Raw genomic sequence first — 14,469 nt, forward strand, 5'->3', positions numbered from 1 at the left:
GCAGCTCTGAGACCAGCTGGAATGCTAGGGAACAAGTTATTGTCCAGAGAACTGAGTAGAGCAGAATAAGCCTGCAAGTGTCGCAGCTCTTCTTGACGTCCCCATGGGGGAGGGGGTGGTTTTCGAACCATTTGTAGAATCCCATTCTTTAAGAGATATAGCTGTATATCTTTACTCCAACTGCTATAATTCTCCCCATCCAGCTGTAGTTTTTTAAAATCATTTGGCAAATTTGCTGCAGGAATATAGTCCTTATCAGACCCACTTTCAAAATTTTTTGATATGTCCAATGATGTAAAAGGAAGCGGAAAAATGCTTACTCCTGAAGTGAATTCTTCAGTGAATCCTTCAGTGAAAGGGGTCCCTCTAGTGGTCAAGGAGGGAATCCTTTCTTGATTACTTATTGACTCCAGGTGGGCGTGCCCGGGAACCATGTGACCCGGGGGAGGGCGTTGTTCAGGGTTTCTCCCTTCTTCCCATGAGGCATTGGGGGGGCGGAGCCCAGATTTGCCGGCCGGCATCTCTTTCTTGTTGCTGCAAGCACATGGATTTTCATCATTGCCCTGAGGAGCCCATTGCTGGTCCTGAAGACCTGAAGAGAAGGTGGGAGGCCGCGGGGGTTGATTGTTGGGAGGCTGCAGGCTGGATTCCCCCCGGCAGTTGGGCCCTGGGGAGAGGATGGGAGGCCTTGGGGGGGGTGGGCACCCCCGACGTCTGCTTGGCCCCCAGGGCCGTAGTCAGGACTTGGATGGCCGTTTTAATTGCATTTGTATTTGTATTAGTATCGGCTGGGCAGATCTCATCGCCATCATAGCACTTTAGGCTTTGTGGGGGGGAGAAATCAAGAATATGCATGCTGCCTTGCTCGGATGCCAGGAATTGCATGTCATTCAGGCTGGATGCCAGGGACTGCTGGCCATCCAGACTTAAAGAAATCAAGTCTTTGTTAGATTTAGTGGGGCCCGCCATCTTGTTTCCTGTGCCAGACCACGTGGGCGGAGCCATCTTGTTTCCGCTTGCCCCCGGAAGCTGTAGCTCACGGCTGGGAGGGCAGGTTCGCGCCAAAAGCCCTGGGGTCCCGGGGTCACTAAGGGAGGCGGGCGCCATATTTGGGGGCCTCGTGGTCTCTAGGGAGAGGCTCACCAGGGGTTATAAGGCTTTCTGAGCTGTTCCCTGGGCTGCCCCTCCCTCCTCCTGCATTGCAAGGATCTCTTTAAGCAGCTCTTCACGTTCCTGTGCAGTCAGTTTACTCACGCGGCGTTTGGTCTCAGCCAGGTCCGACTCTGCAGCATCTGAGCAATCTTGGACAGTCTGCAAACCTTGTATGCTCTCCTCTGTGGCGTTCAGTTGTAGAGAGGCATGTGAAGGGGTCCTGGACGCTCTGCTGGATCCTCTGATGGAATGAAGGCCATCCGCGTTTTCATCTGCAGCTGAGGTTGCTTCAGGGACTGAAGTCTTGGATGTAGGCATCTTTGATTGATGACTCCTGGTCACGATCTGGGATCTCCGGCCATCCATTTCAGTTTCAAATCTTCTGCAAGCTTGGAAGCTTTCCTTTAAACCATCCTCTCTGCTACCAACTTGTGAGGTGTTCTCACAATGAATCGTTAAAGGAGCTTCCAAGCAAAGGCATCACGCAGAGATGTAATCATATTAGTTTTATTCATGATAGATCAAAGAGAAAGAAATACTTGGCATGAAAGCATTCATGCCTGCATGTGAGAGAAAAATAAAATAAAACAAAACAAGCTAGGATTACATGACTAAACTAACTAGGAGTAGAAGCAGAACAAGAAGTAGAAACTAGAATCAGAACAAAGAACAGCCCCTCGTGCAGAGGTATTTATGGGGGGTCTTGGCCCCTCCTTGACCATAAAACTCTCTCGCCAATGGGGCTGTGGGTCTGGGACCCTTGGCTCATCAGTGGAAGCAAAGAAGTCTCTTTGCCTCCATCTGATGACCCTTTTGGGGAACTGCCAATGGCTGGCACTAATCATCTAACAATTGTATTCCATGACTTCAAACTATTGGAATGCAATAGTTTGAAGCCACTCTTCACTCTAGGAACAATGAAGTTAACATGTTCGTATTTTGATCCTGCATTGCAATGTCAGCATAGTAGTCACATGATCCAATTAATTTTCACTCACTATAAGTCCCCAAATACGTTTTTGGCTCATCCTTACATCATGTTGATACTTTATGGTAAGGTCTAGATAGCTTGTTTGCTAAACAACAGTGTAGTTGCTTTTGTTGTTGTTGTTGTTAGTTGCGAAGTCGTGTCCGACCCATCGTGACCCTATGGACAACGTTCCTCCAGGCCTTCCTGTCCTCTACCATCTTGTGGAGTCCATTTAAGCTCACGCCTACTGCTTCAGTGACTCCATCCAGCCACCTCATTCTCTGTCGTCCCCTTCTTCTCTTGCCCTCAGTCTTTCCCAGCATTAGGCTCTGCAGTTTGTGGAAGGGGATTGTAGCATGGCTTCTCTGAGATCATTTTACCATGAAAGGACATTTATTCATGTTTGGTGGACATGGAAGAAAGCTAGAAAAAATGCATTGCATTTAATAATACAGAACATTTTAAGGATGAATATATAATTAAAAGCAGAGATTTTTCTTTTGGGACTGATGGATAAGGAGAGGGGAAAAACCCATGAAACTTTGTTTTTGTACATGAAATTTATAATGCTATTGTTATATTTACAAATGTGGAAAGATTCAGTTTTAGCCACAATGGTGGTCTGAGTGATGAAGATGATGCAATTGCTGAGAGGACTCGTGTCTTTGCTATCTCTCTGTTTTACTGTCTCTCTGCTGTCTCTCTGTTTTACGTCTAAGTTCAGTGTAGATTGGAAACTCTTTATTGACTTTTTGCATGAAACTGAAAAAAAATATGAAATTATGATTATGATGTTTAGGAAAAAAATAGATTAGAGATAAAATGTAACTAAAGTTGCAACCATATAGCAAGAGGTTAATGTAGATTTATACATAACTGCTGAAAAGAAAATCCCTTGGACTGCAAGGTGATCAAACCGGTCAGTCCTAGAGGAGATCAACCCTGACTGCTCTTTAGAAGGCCAGATCCTGAAGCTAAAACTCAAATACTTTGGCCACCTAATGAGAAGGAAGGACTCACTGGAGAAGAGCCTAATGCTGGGAAAGGTTGAGGGCAATAGAAGAAGAGGATGACAGAGAATGAGGTGGCTGGATGGAGTCACTGAAGCAGTAGGCGTGAGCTTAAATGGACTCCAGAAGATGGTAGAGGACAGGAAGACCTGGAGGAACGTTGTCCATGGGGTCACGATGGGTTGGACACGATTTTGCAACTAACAACAACAAGCAGGGAGAGAGATTTGTTTATTTATTTACTAAGTAAGAAAGTAACACCAGAAGTGGGAGCCTTCTCTCGGACACATATCCTGAGATCAGTGGGGAGGATGCCAAATAGGAAATGATGAGGTGGCAGCTAGTCCAAGAAGCAGAAGGTATGGGCCAATTGGCAGAGGGCTGAGAAATGAGATCTGGTTAAGAGTGCATTTAAGGGCAGCTTTACCTTTGCTAACAGGTGCTTGCAAAACATGGCTGTCTCTTTTTAAGAGCTTGATATTGTGACATTTAGACTAAGAATACGTTATATTCTGAGGTTACATTTTATGGAGAGAGATGATGGTGTTTATGAACGGATCCAAGTAGTGATATTATATGTTTGTCTCGTGTGTTTAATCATCTACAGATGTTTCAGCTCAATTTAATATTGCTGTCAGGCACAGGTAATCTGGAACAGGAGTTCAGTTAAAGCACTTCAGATTTATTACACATTATCTATACACAAGAATCTTTCCCTGCTAATGGTGCTAGATAAGAGTCAATGGAATTCAAGAGGGGGGATGGATTTAGGTCCCTTGAGGGAGTGGAACAACTCTAAACTGATGACATGTTTGACCCTGCCCTCCAGCTCTTCCTGGTCATCTCCTATAATTGTGGCTGTTGGCAAACCATCTGCTCTCATCTCTTTACAAAACAAATGAAACATAAAACAAGGTGGCAAGTTGATACCATTGTATTAAGAATATGATAGATGTATTCAAGGATCTTGCAATACACAACAGAAGTTCAATGTAAAATACAGCTGAGCCTTGACTACAAAGATAATATGGCTTTGAAAGAACAAACAGGCAGGTAGTCCTCAGTTAACAAGAGTAATTGGGACTGGAATTTCTGTCACTAAGCGGTAAAGCACAATGTCATGTGACCATGTCGCTTAGTGATGGCAATCCCAGTACTCCCCACAGCCATCATTAAGTGAGGATCATCAGTTGTTAAGCGCCAGGTTGGCAAGCAGGTATAGTAAGGCATAGAGTGCAGGAGGGCCAGGTTTAGGTACCGCTGGGCAGAGGATGTTGTATGAGTGGCCCATGAGGCATGGCATAAGCATGTTAGAGCTGGAGGTGATTGCTGGTGAACAGTGGAGGGTGCAAGCAACTTATCCAAGTAACTTGCAAGTGACTTCCTGCTGGCTTCCCCATTGACTTTTGGTAGCCAGCAAAGAAGGTCATAAACAATGATCACATGGCCATGGATACTGCACCCATCATAAATATGAGCTAGTTGTCAAGCACCCAGATCGTGAACACCTGATCGCTGGAGTGCTGGCAAAGCTGGAACTTTGTGCCATGAAGGAAGGCAAATATATATGTCCCAGGATAATGCTGCAGGATCCAGTAAGAGTTGGTCACCAGGACCAGAGATTTAGTCTTCCAAGCTTTCAGCCTTATTATTATTATTATTATTATTATTATTATTATTATTATTATTATTATTATTATTATTATTATTATTATTATTACTATTATTTATTAAATTTATATGCCGCCCTTCTCCCTAAGGACTCAGGGCGGCTCACAACAATAAAAAATTAAAAAACATAGAATACAAAGATTACAAAAGAATTAAACAATAAATAAGGAAATAAAGGACAATTTAAACCAATGAAAACCAAATTTAAAAACCATGATCAGTCCAGGCCCGCTTGTTGGAACAACCATGTCTTCAGGTCACGGCAGAAGGATCGAAGGTCAGGGGCCATCTGCAGGTCCGGAGGCAGTTCATTCCAGAGGGTCGGCGTGCCCACAGAGAAGGCTCTCCCCCTGGGGGTCGCCAGCTGGCATTGCCTGGCCGACGGCACCCTGAGGAGGCCGACTCTGTGGGAGCGAACCGAGCGATAGGAGGTTGACATTGGCAGCAGTTGGTCTCGCAAGTACCCCGGGCCTAAGCCATGTAGGGCTTTAAAGGTAATTACCAGCACCTTGAATCGCACCTGGAGGGCAACCGGAAGCCAATGCAGCTCGCACAGGAGTGGTGTAACATGGGAGTACCGAGATACTCCCATAAGCACCCGCACGGCCGCATTTTGCACCAGTTGAAGCCTCCGGGTGCACCTCAAGGGCAGCCCCATGTAGAGAGCATTGCAGTAATCCAGGCGAGAAGTGACAAGGGCATGGGTGACCGTGTATAGGGCATCTCAGTCCAAAAAGGGGCACAACTGGCGCACCAGGTGAACATGCTGGTGCCCTTCCTCAGGGAACTTCTCTCTCACCAAAATGTGTGCCTTGGGCTATTCTATGCATAGTATTTAGGTGACGACTGATGAGGGATCCATTTCCCAGGGTTCAATCCACAGGAGGGCTGATTTACCACCAGCTTATCTGGTACTTAGGAGCTGAGGACTTGGCAACACAAGGAAACCACAGTCAATGACTTAGCAACCGGCCATCAACACCCCCATCAACAACTAAAAAGCCACACACAACTAGGCCCCACATAAACACTGCACAGAGAATAGCTCAAAGCACGCACTCTGCTTGAGAGAAGTTTCCTGAGGAACTTCTCAGGGAACCCCTGAGGGCTCCAGCATGAGTCCAAAATCTTGGAAGACTAAGCCTCTGGTGGCCGACTCAGATTGGATCCTGCAACTTTATGCCACTTGTAAGTTCTGCTTTTTCAGTGCTGTTTTAACTTTGAATGGTTCCCAAAGAAGTGATAGTTAAACCAGGACCACCACCTGTAGTTTCTTTCTAGGGAATTACTTTTTTCTTTTGTTTTCTCAGAGCTCTACTCATCTTCCAGTATCTTTTCCCAGTCTATCAGCATTCTTTGGCCTTCTGAATGTTCTATGGCTAAGGTGACAATATAGCTTTCCTGGGCAAGTGTTCTTGTAATAGGATATTTGCTCAGTTTGATTCTATATAGCTAAGCCTAAACTCTTTCTCTGGGACGTGGTGGCTCAGTGGCTTAGGATGCTGAGCCTGTCGATCAGAAGGTCGGCAGTTTGGTGGGTCGAATCCCGAGTGCCGCAGAACAGAGTGAGCTCCTGTTACTCATCCCAGCTTTTGCCAACCTAGCAGTTCGAAAGCACGTAAAAATGCAAGTAGAAAAATAGGGACCACTATGGTGGGAAGGTAACAGCGTTCCGTGTGCCTTTGGCATCTAGTCATGCCGGCCACATGATCATGGAGACATCCTCGGACAAGCGCTGGCTCTTCGGCTTTGAAACGGAGATGAGCACCGGCCCCTAGAGTTGGAAACGACTAGCACGCATGTGCGGGGGAACCTTTACCTTTACCTTTAAACTCTTTCTCTAGGAAGATGTATCTGGATTAGGGATTTTAATCTGACCCCACAAAATCTCTTACATCCATGGTAAGAAAGAAATGAAATAAAAATCCTTTGCATGATTCTGTAGGGAAAAAAACAAAAATGGCAAGGAAATGGATCTAGTTCGCTTTCTCTCTCAAACTCTAAATTTCCATAGACAGAAAGTATTTTTATATGATGGAAGGTGACCAAAATATTTGGAGGAAGGTGAGGGTTTTTTTTAAAAAAGACTTTTAGGTCTTCACAAATAGCTCCTGCATAATACTATATTGGTTTGTTTGCCCTATATTAAGAAAAAGCAAAAGCAAAACCATTAAAATTCACCTTTGGGAATAGTTCCCTAAATTGGAAGGAATTAATGATCTCCAAAGGGATGTTGCTTTGAGTTTCATTTGATGGTTCCAGTCCAAATATTTAAAGTCAGCCTTCAAGCATAATTTTTGACTCTGGATCATTTTGTCTTTGGCTAATACCTTACATTCCTGCTTGTTACCATAACTAAACATCTAATGCATTATCATCTGTTCCTCCAAATATTGATGCTATATTTGGGGTGATCTTTCAGCTAGATGTTATCAACATTTTGCATAGGCATAAGATACCGGCAAGTACTATCAATGTAAAGTCAACTGGTGGTCAAACTGGATGAGGTACCTTTGAATGAAAATCAGTAGAACCAAATGATCTTGGCTTATTCAAGAAAATGTGGGTCTCACTATATGGTAAACAAGGGAAGGAGATACAATTGTAAAAAAGATCCACTATTTTATAAACACAGTTTGGAAAATCTCTAGGGGACAGAATAATTTGTCCCCTAGACATTCACGCATAGAGTACCAGGGACACAGCTCCTAATGCCATTACCAACTTTGCTGATTCCCACAAAGGCTGAGGAGGGAAGACTAGCTACATTGACTTAGAATTCTTCAAGACAGTTCAGGTGGCTCCCCATTCAGATGTCACAAGGCATGGTTGCTCAGCTTCTCATTTCGATGGAAACAGAAAGATGAGAAGATGGAACTTGTTTCTGGTATGTAATGAGGATCCTTTTCTTGCCTTCCAGATGGAGTTGGTCAATAAGAGCAAAGTTCAAGAGTTTGTTTTGGTGGGCTTTGGAGGTCAGCAACAAATACATCACCTGCTCATCGTTATTTTTGTTGTTCTCTACATCCTGACTTTGACAGAGAACATTATCATTGTCACCCTGGTGTTCCTAGATTCCCACTTGGCTCAGCTTCCCATGTACATCTTCCTGAGTAACTTCTCCTGGCTGGAGATGGCTTACGTGAGCACAACCATGCCTCGTATGCTTTATGACTTGGTAACTTCAAAGGGGAACATCTCTTTCCAGGCCTGCTTCCTTCAATTCTACATCTTCTTCTCCCTGGGCAGCACAGAATGCTTCTTCCTATCTGCTATGGCTTTCGATCGCTACTTAGCTATCTGCCATCCATTGCGTTATCGGCAAGTAATGTCCCAAAGTATTTGCTCAGCCCTGGTGGCTACTTGTTGGATCCTTGGTTTTCTGTGGTACATTGTCCCTGTGATATTAATGTCCAAGTTGTCCTTTTGTGGCTCAAACATCATCGATCACTTATTATGTGACCCTGGACCAATTCTATCCTTGGCATGTCCACCCTTAGGGAAAGCTCCTTTTATCTGCCAAATGTTTATGAATACCGTGTTTGCAGTCAACCTCATCTTTGTTGTGCTTTCTTACAGCATGGTGATTCTCACACTGATGCAAAAATCTAGGCAAGGGAGCCGAAGGAAGACTTTCTCCACTATCGTGTTCCACCTAGTAGTGGTCACACTTTTCTATGGGTCAGTGGCAGGGGTTTACTTAACTCCTGGGGGAGAAAGTCAAGCACATGTCACCAAATTAGAAACCATCTTCTACACCACCATTACCCCATTTCTAAATCCCTTGATTTACTGCCTGAGGAATGACCAGGTGAAAGAGGCTTTGGGCAGGTTGCTGAAAAGAAAAGGGAGATTTATGTAAAACGAGAAAATACTTTAAACAGCTGAAAAAGGAATTAAGGACGAGCACATCCTCAATTGAGGAAAGAGAGAGAGACACACACAAATGTTAAGAACAGAAGCCGTCAATCATCCTGTTTAGGTGGACACATTTGGGATTTTGTGGCAGATCCAGTGTCACAGATTAGTTGCCACGATGGTCTTGGATAATCCCCAAAACTATTCAACAGAGGGCAAACTTGTTTCCAAATCCAGCACTTCAGAATATGCTATTACTAGCAACAGAGATATATTGTGGAGTGGAGAAGATGGATTGATTATATCCAGAATAAATATGGGACTAAAAAGTTTCACCTAGCATTTGAATAAGTATTGATGTGATATTTATATTGCTTGTAGTTATTTTATAAGAGTTAAAGTGCGATAGATTTAATAGTTTATTGTTGTTTGCGTAAGGTAGACTATGATTGTTTGTATTTTTATACCCTGTATTGAGCTTTGGGAAGTCGGGGAGGGGGGAGGGGGAGGGGGAGGGGAGGGAGGTGTTGGGGAGGGTTGGGGAGAGGGGAGGGGGTGGGGAGGGGTTTTGCTTTGTTAAAAAATGTATTGTAAAACTTTTCAATAAAAAAAAGAATATGCTATTACTTCAATTTATCCTTGTATTTTTCTCTCCTCTGGATAAATGGGTCTTTTCTTTTTTTAAAAAAGCACTTGTTTGCAACCACAGGGTCTCTGTGGGGCCTAGAGGCATGTATTATGCTTAAGGCTGGTGCTTAACTTTGCCACACAAGTTTTCCTATTACTATTACTCTCTCTCTCTCTCTCTCTCTCTCTCTCTCTCTCTCTCTCTCTCTCTCTCTCTCTCTCTCTCTCTCTCTCTCTCTCTCTCTCTCTCTCATGTACGCACACACGGATGCACACACATACACACAGAGACATGCACATAGACACACACCTATCTATATCTATCATATACTTCCATCATCTACCTCTGTTTTTCTGCCTATCTCTATATCTATTTATCTCTCCATCCATCATTTATATCTGCCACATATCTCTACCTCCTATCTCTCATCTATCTGTGTGTCTATCATATCTGTCTGTCTGTCTGTCTATCCATCCATCCATCATCACATATCTCTATCTCCAATCTCTCATCTATCTGTGTGTCTATCATCTCTATCATCTATCTATCTATCTATCTATCTATCTATCTATCTATCTATCTATCTGAATAGAGTAGAGTAGAGTAGAGTAGAGTAGAGTAGAGTAGAGCAGAGCAGAGCAGAGCAGAACAGAACAGAACAGAACAGAACAGAACAGAACAGAACAGAATAGAATAGAATAGAATAGAATAGAATAGAGCTGGAAGGGACCTTGGAGGTCTTCTAGTCCAGCCCCCTGCTCAAGCAGGAGAACCTATACAATTTCAGACAAGTGACTGTCTAGTCTCTTCTTAAAAATCTCCAGTGATGGAGTGCCCATGATTTCTGAAGGCAAGCTGTTCCACTGATTAATTGTTGTCAATGTTAATTCCAGGTTGCTTCTCTTTGATCAGTTTCCAACCATTGTTTCTTGTCTTGCCCTCTAGTGCTTTGCAGAATAGTTTGACACCCTCTTCTCTGTGGCAGCCACTCAAATGCTGGAATGCTATCATGTCACCCCTGTTTCTTTTCTTTAGACTACCCAAACCCAAGTCCTGCAACCGTTCTTCATATGTTTTAGTCTCCAAACCTTTGATCATTTTAGCTGCTGTTCTCTGAACTGTTTCCAAGGTCTCAACATCTTTTTTGTATTGTAGTATGGTGACCAAAATTGGTTGTAGTATTCCAGATGTGGTCTTTATCTATCTATCTATCTATCTATCTATCTATCTATCTATCTATCTATCTATCTATCTATCTATCTATCTATCTATCTATCTATCATCTATGGCTATAATTCATGGATGGCTAGTCTAGACCTTAGTCAAGAGAACAGAGTTTTTCTAGGGACTATTAAACTTGAAAGTCAATCAATTGGTTTTCAAGTACAAAAATAAGCCAAGCCTTTTACAAGGGCTAGAGTACAGTGAAAGTATGCTCTCAGTTAAAATACTACTATGGGATGTACAGAGGTATGATGCTTAAAGAACAGAAATATCAATTATGTTTGAGCTATTGTTTAGCACACTACTACTACATATTTGGCGCTAAACTATAACATGCTTTTCTTTGCTTTGGTACATTGTGTTGGGTGTACTTAAACTCGATGATTTGTAGGGTCATGGTTTTTGGTTTAACATGTAAACAGAACTAAATGTGTTTTTCAGTAAACATAAACAATGGCTCTCAATGCAGATGTTCAACCTTATGTAAAATTCCAAAAACATCTTGAAGAATTGCCTCTGAACTGTAATTTTTAAATGACTCAAGGAGAAAATTATCAAAAAAAAATATACAGGAATGTTCAAATGTAAATTGTATTTTATCAGACTAACAGTTGTAAAGGACCCTGGAGGTCTTCTAGTCCAACCCCCTGATCAGGCAGGAAACCCTATACCAGTGGTGGCAAACCTATGGCACGCGTGCCAGAGGGGGCACTCAGCCCCGCCTCCCCTCACAGCCCCCTCCTCACCAGCAGCCCCCTGGTGGAGAGTCACCTCCCCCCGGATGCAGCCCATGCGGAGCAGCATAGCCAAGGACATGGCAGCTGGGCAGTGAGGACAAGACCCCACCTTTGTGCCCCATCGCTCTGTGGGGCACAGGCAAGGGTGTGGCTGCCATGGCGCTGCTGGGACACCTGGGTGATCAGCTGTGGTCAGCTGTGTAGGTGGTGGGTGGCCCTGTGGGTGGATGGGGGGGTGGGGGGGTTGGGGGCAGGGCGGGGGTGGGTGGGATGGGGGCTGTTTTTGGGCACTCGGTCTCTAAAAGTTTCGCCATCACTGCCCTATACCATTTCAAACAAATGATTATCCAATCTCTTCTTAAAAACTTCCAGCGTTGGAGCATTCACCACTTCTGGAGGCAGGTTGTTCCACTGGTTAATTGTTCTAACTGTCAGGAAATTCCTCCTTAGTTCTAGGTTGCTTCTCTCCTTGATTAGTTTCCATTCATTGCTTCTTGTCCTGACTTCAGGTGCTTTGGAGAATAGCTTGGCTCTCTTTTCTTTGGTTCATATACTGTATGTTTTAGTTTCTGGCCAGAAAAAGGAGCAATCTCGCTTTAGCAGATGTCACCATCCTCTTTAGTACAAGTTTCAAACCATCACATCAAATATTTGCTCTCTTTTTCCCTTAATATCTACTATCTCATATTTAAACTAATACATGGGTAGGCAACCTTGGCTCTTTTATGACTCATGGACTTCAACTCCCAGAATTCCTGAGTCAGCTGAATTCTGGGAGTTGAAGTCCATGAGTCATAAAAGAGCCAAGGTTGCCTACCCCTGAACTAATACAATTCTTATTATATCCATTAAGTAAAGATAGCATTGTTACATTTATCAATAAATTTTTTGCTTATACATATCTTAGTTACTTTAACATACAATCTTTATAAACAGTCAATATCCTGTAGTTAGTTTTTCCCAATTTTCAGTTTGCCCTCAATATTTAAATTTAACATTTAATATTTATAATTTCCAAATTTTTGGTAACCAAAGTTTCCTTTATCACAATTCTTAACGAAGTCTAATATTCAAAATACACGTTATCTATTTGAGTATATTCTATTTCCCACCATCTTACATCATCTAATTAATAATACAATATAACATTTATTTTCAATTAGTGTCCAAAAGTCTTAAATTTAATGACCAAAGTTTCCCCTATTTCAACATCAAATATTTCCTCTTTTTTCTTGATATCTACTATGTCATATTTAAGCTAATACAGTTATTATCTCAATTAAATAAAAACATATTACATTAATATTTTTAGCTTATTACATATCTTAATTACTTTTACATTCAATCTTTATAAACAATCAATATCCTATTTGTTTTCCCCAATTTTTAATTTCCCATCAATATTCAAATTCAAGTTTTAGTTTTTATACTTCCAAGTTTTAAATAACCAGTTTTTTTTTAATCTCAATTCATTAGAAAATCTGGTATTCAAAATACACATCTTGTCTATTTAAATATATTCTATTTTAATTAGTAATATAAAATCCTCGCTGATAAATCAAAACCCCAATTTTCTTCAGCCTTATTCTAGCTTTTTTCCTTTGCCATATCGCCCTCTACTTCAGTGCTTTTAGGTCATCATATAGATCTCCCTCTGTTATTATATATATTATTTGAAATAAAAGAGACCATCCAGTCGCCATTTTATTCCAGATCCCCATAATTGTCCTGATATGTTTATCTTCCCTTCGGTCCATTCTTCTTCTTGCTTCTCAAGTTTCTTCTGGTTTATATTCCATTTTCAATGTTGGCAGTCCCTTTTCTGGATTTTCTATTGACTGTATTTGCTGGTCAGTTGAATCCTCTGTCATAGTTTTTAATTGTTGCACTTCTTTGTTGTGTTTTGTGTGGTTGATTTTTGAGTTGTAGTCAAAATTTGAGTTTGTATATCTAGACTGACATCTTGTTCTTTTCTGTAGCATCCTATTTCATCACAAGCTGAAAGAATGGTTTCATGTATTGCTTTTAACATAAGAAGAATCTGTTCCTGATCTTTATCCATATTCTCTTAGTAGTGTGTTAAATTAAGAGCTTTAAAGTCAGAGAGTGAAAATAAGTTAACAACTGAGTATAGAACACAGCTGAGCTTCTCACAGCTGATATTTGTCAAGGTTAAAAAAGTCTTATCTGTAGTCTGGGCTTCCAGCCAAGTTTCCTTTAGACCACGGGTCGGCAACCCGCGGCTCCGGAGCCGCATGCGGCTCTTTGAGCCGTCTCCTGCGGCTCCCAGCCACCCGGTGCGCGCGCACCTCTTTGAACGGGCAGTGGTGCGCGCGCACCTCTCCAAATGGAGAGTGGCACCGCCCGTTTGGAGAGGTGCGCGCGCACCTCCCCGAATGGGCGGAGGTGCGCGCGCACCTCCCCAAACCTTTGGAGAGGTGCGCGTGTACCTCCGCGCGAACGGGCAGAGGTGCCGCTCTTTGAGGAAGCTTTAGCGGCCCGTCTCCGAAGCTGCCGCTTTCGGCAGCTTTGCAGACGGGCCGCTACAGCTTCCTCAAAGAGCAGCGCCCCTGCCCATTCTGAGAGGTGCGCGCGCACCTCTCCGAACGACCGGAGGTGCGCGCGCACCTCCCCAAACCTTTGGAGAGGTGCGCGTGTACCTCCGCGCGAACGGGCAGAGGTGCCGCTCTTTGAGGAAGCTTTAGCGGCCCGTCTCCGAAGCTGCCGCTTTCGGCAGCTTCGGAGACGGGCCGCTAAAGCTTCCTCAAAGAGCAGCACCTCTGCCCGTTCGCGCGGAGGTACGCGCGCACCTCTCCAAAGGTTTGGGGAGGTGCGCGCGCACCTCCGGTCGTTCGGAGAGGTGCGCGTGCACCTCTCAGAATGGGCAGGGGCGCTGCTCTTTGAGGAAGCTGCCGCGGCCCGTTTGCAAAGCTGCTGAAAGCGGCAGCTTTGCAGACGGGCCGTCGCCGTCGGGCAACCGGGAACCGGTTCCTTCTCACTTTTTTTAAAAAAATGGCAACCGCGTGCGTCCGCGCATGCGCAAAACATTTTTTGCGCATGCGCGTGCATGGACACACGCACGCGGCTCCCACTTTTTTTAATTTGTGATGGAACCGGTTCCCAGTGGCTCTTTTCCCTTTTTAGGTTGCCGACCCCTGCTTTAGACAATAACAGGTTGTAATATCAAACCTAGCCACAAGATGTCACTAATGCCATTTA

General features: G+C 43.5%; 1 protein-coding gene across 1 annotated transcript; it reads left to right on the forward strand.

The window, feature by feature from the left end:
• Nucleotides 1-7,723: 7,723 nt before the first annotated feature.
• Nucleotides 7,724-8,665, forward strand: LOC308678635 (olfactory receptor 11H6-like; the record flags this gene model as incomplete). The annotated part of the gene is made up of 1 exon (XM_081345863.1): nt 7,724-8,665. One exon carries the CDS (start codon nt 7,724-7,726, stop codon nt 8,663-8,665), a length of 942 nt encoding a protein of 313 aa, XP_081201989.1.
• Nucleotides 8,666-14,469: the final 5,804 nt, after the last annotated feature.

Source organism: Vipera berus, assembly GCF_964194415.1.
Source record: "Vipera berus genome assembly, chromosome: Z".
Lineage (NCBI taxonomy): Eukaryota > Metazoa > Chordata > Lepidosauria > Squamata > Viperidae > Vipera > Vipera berus.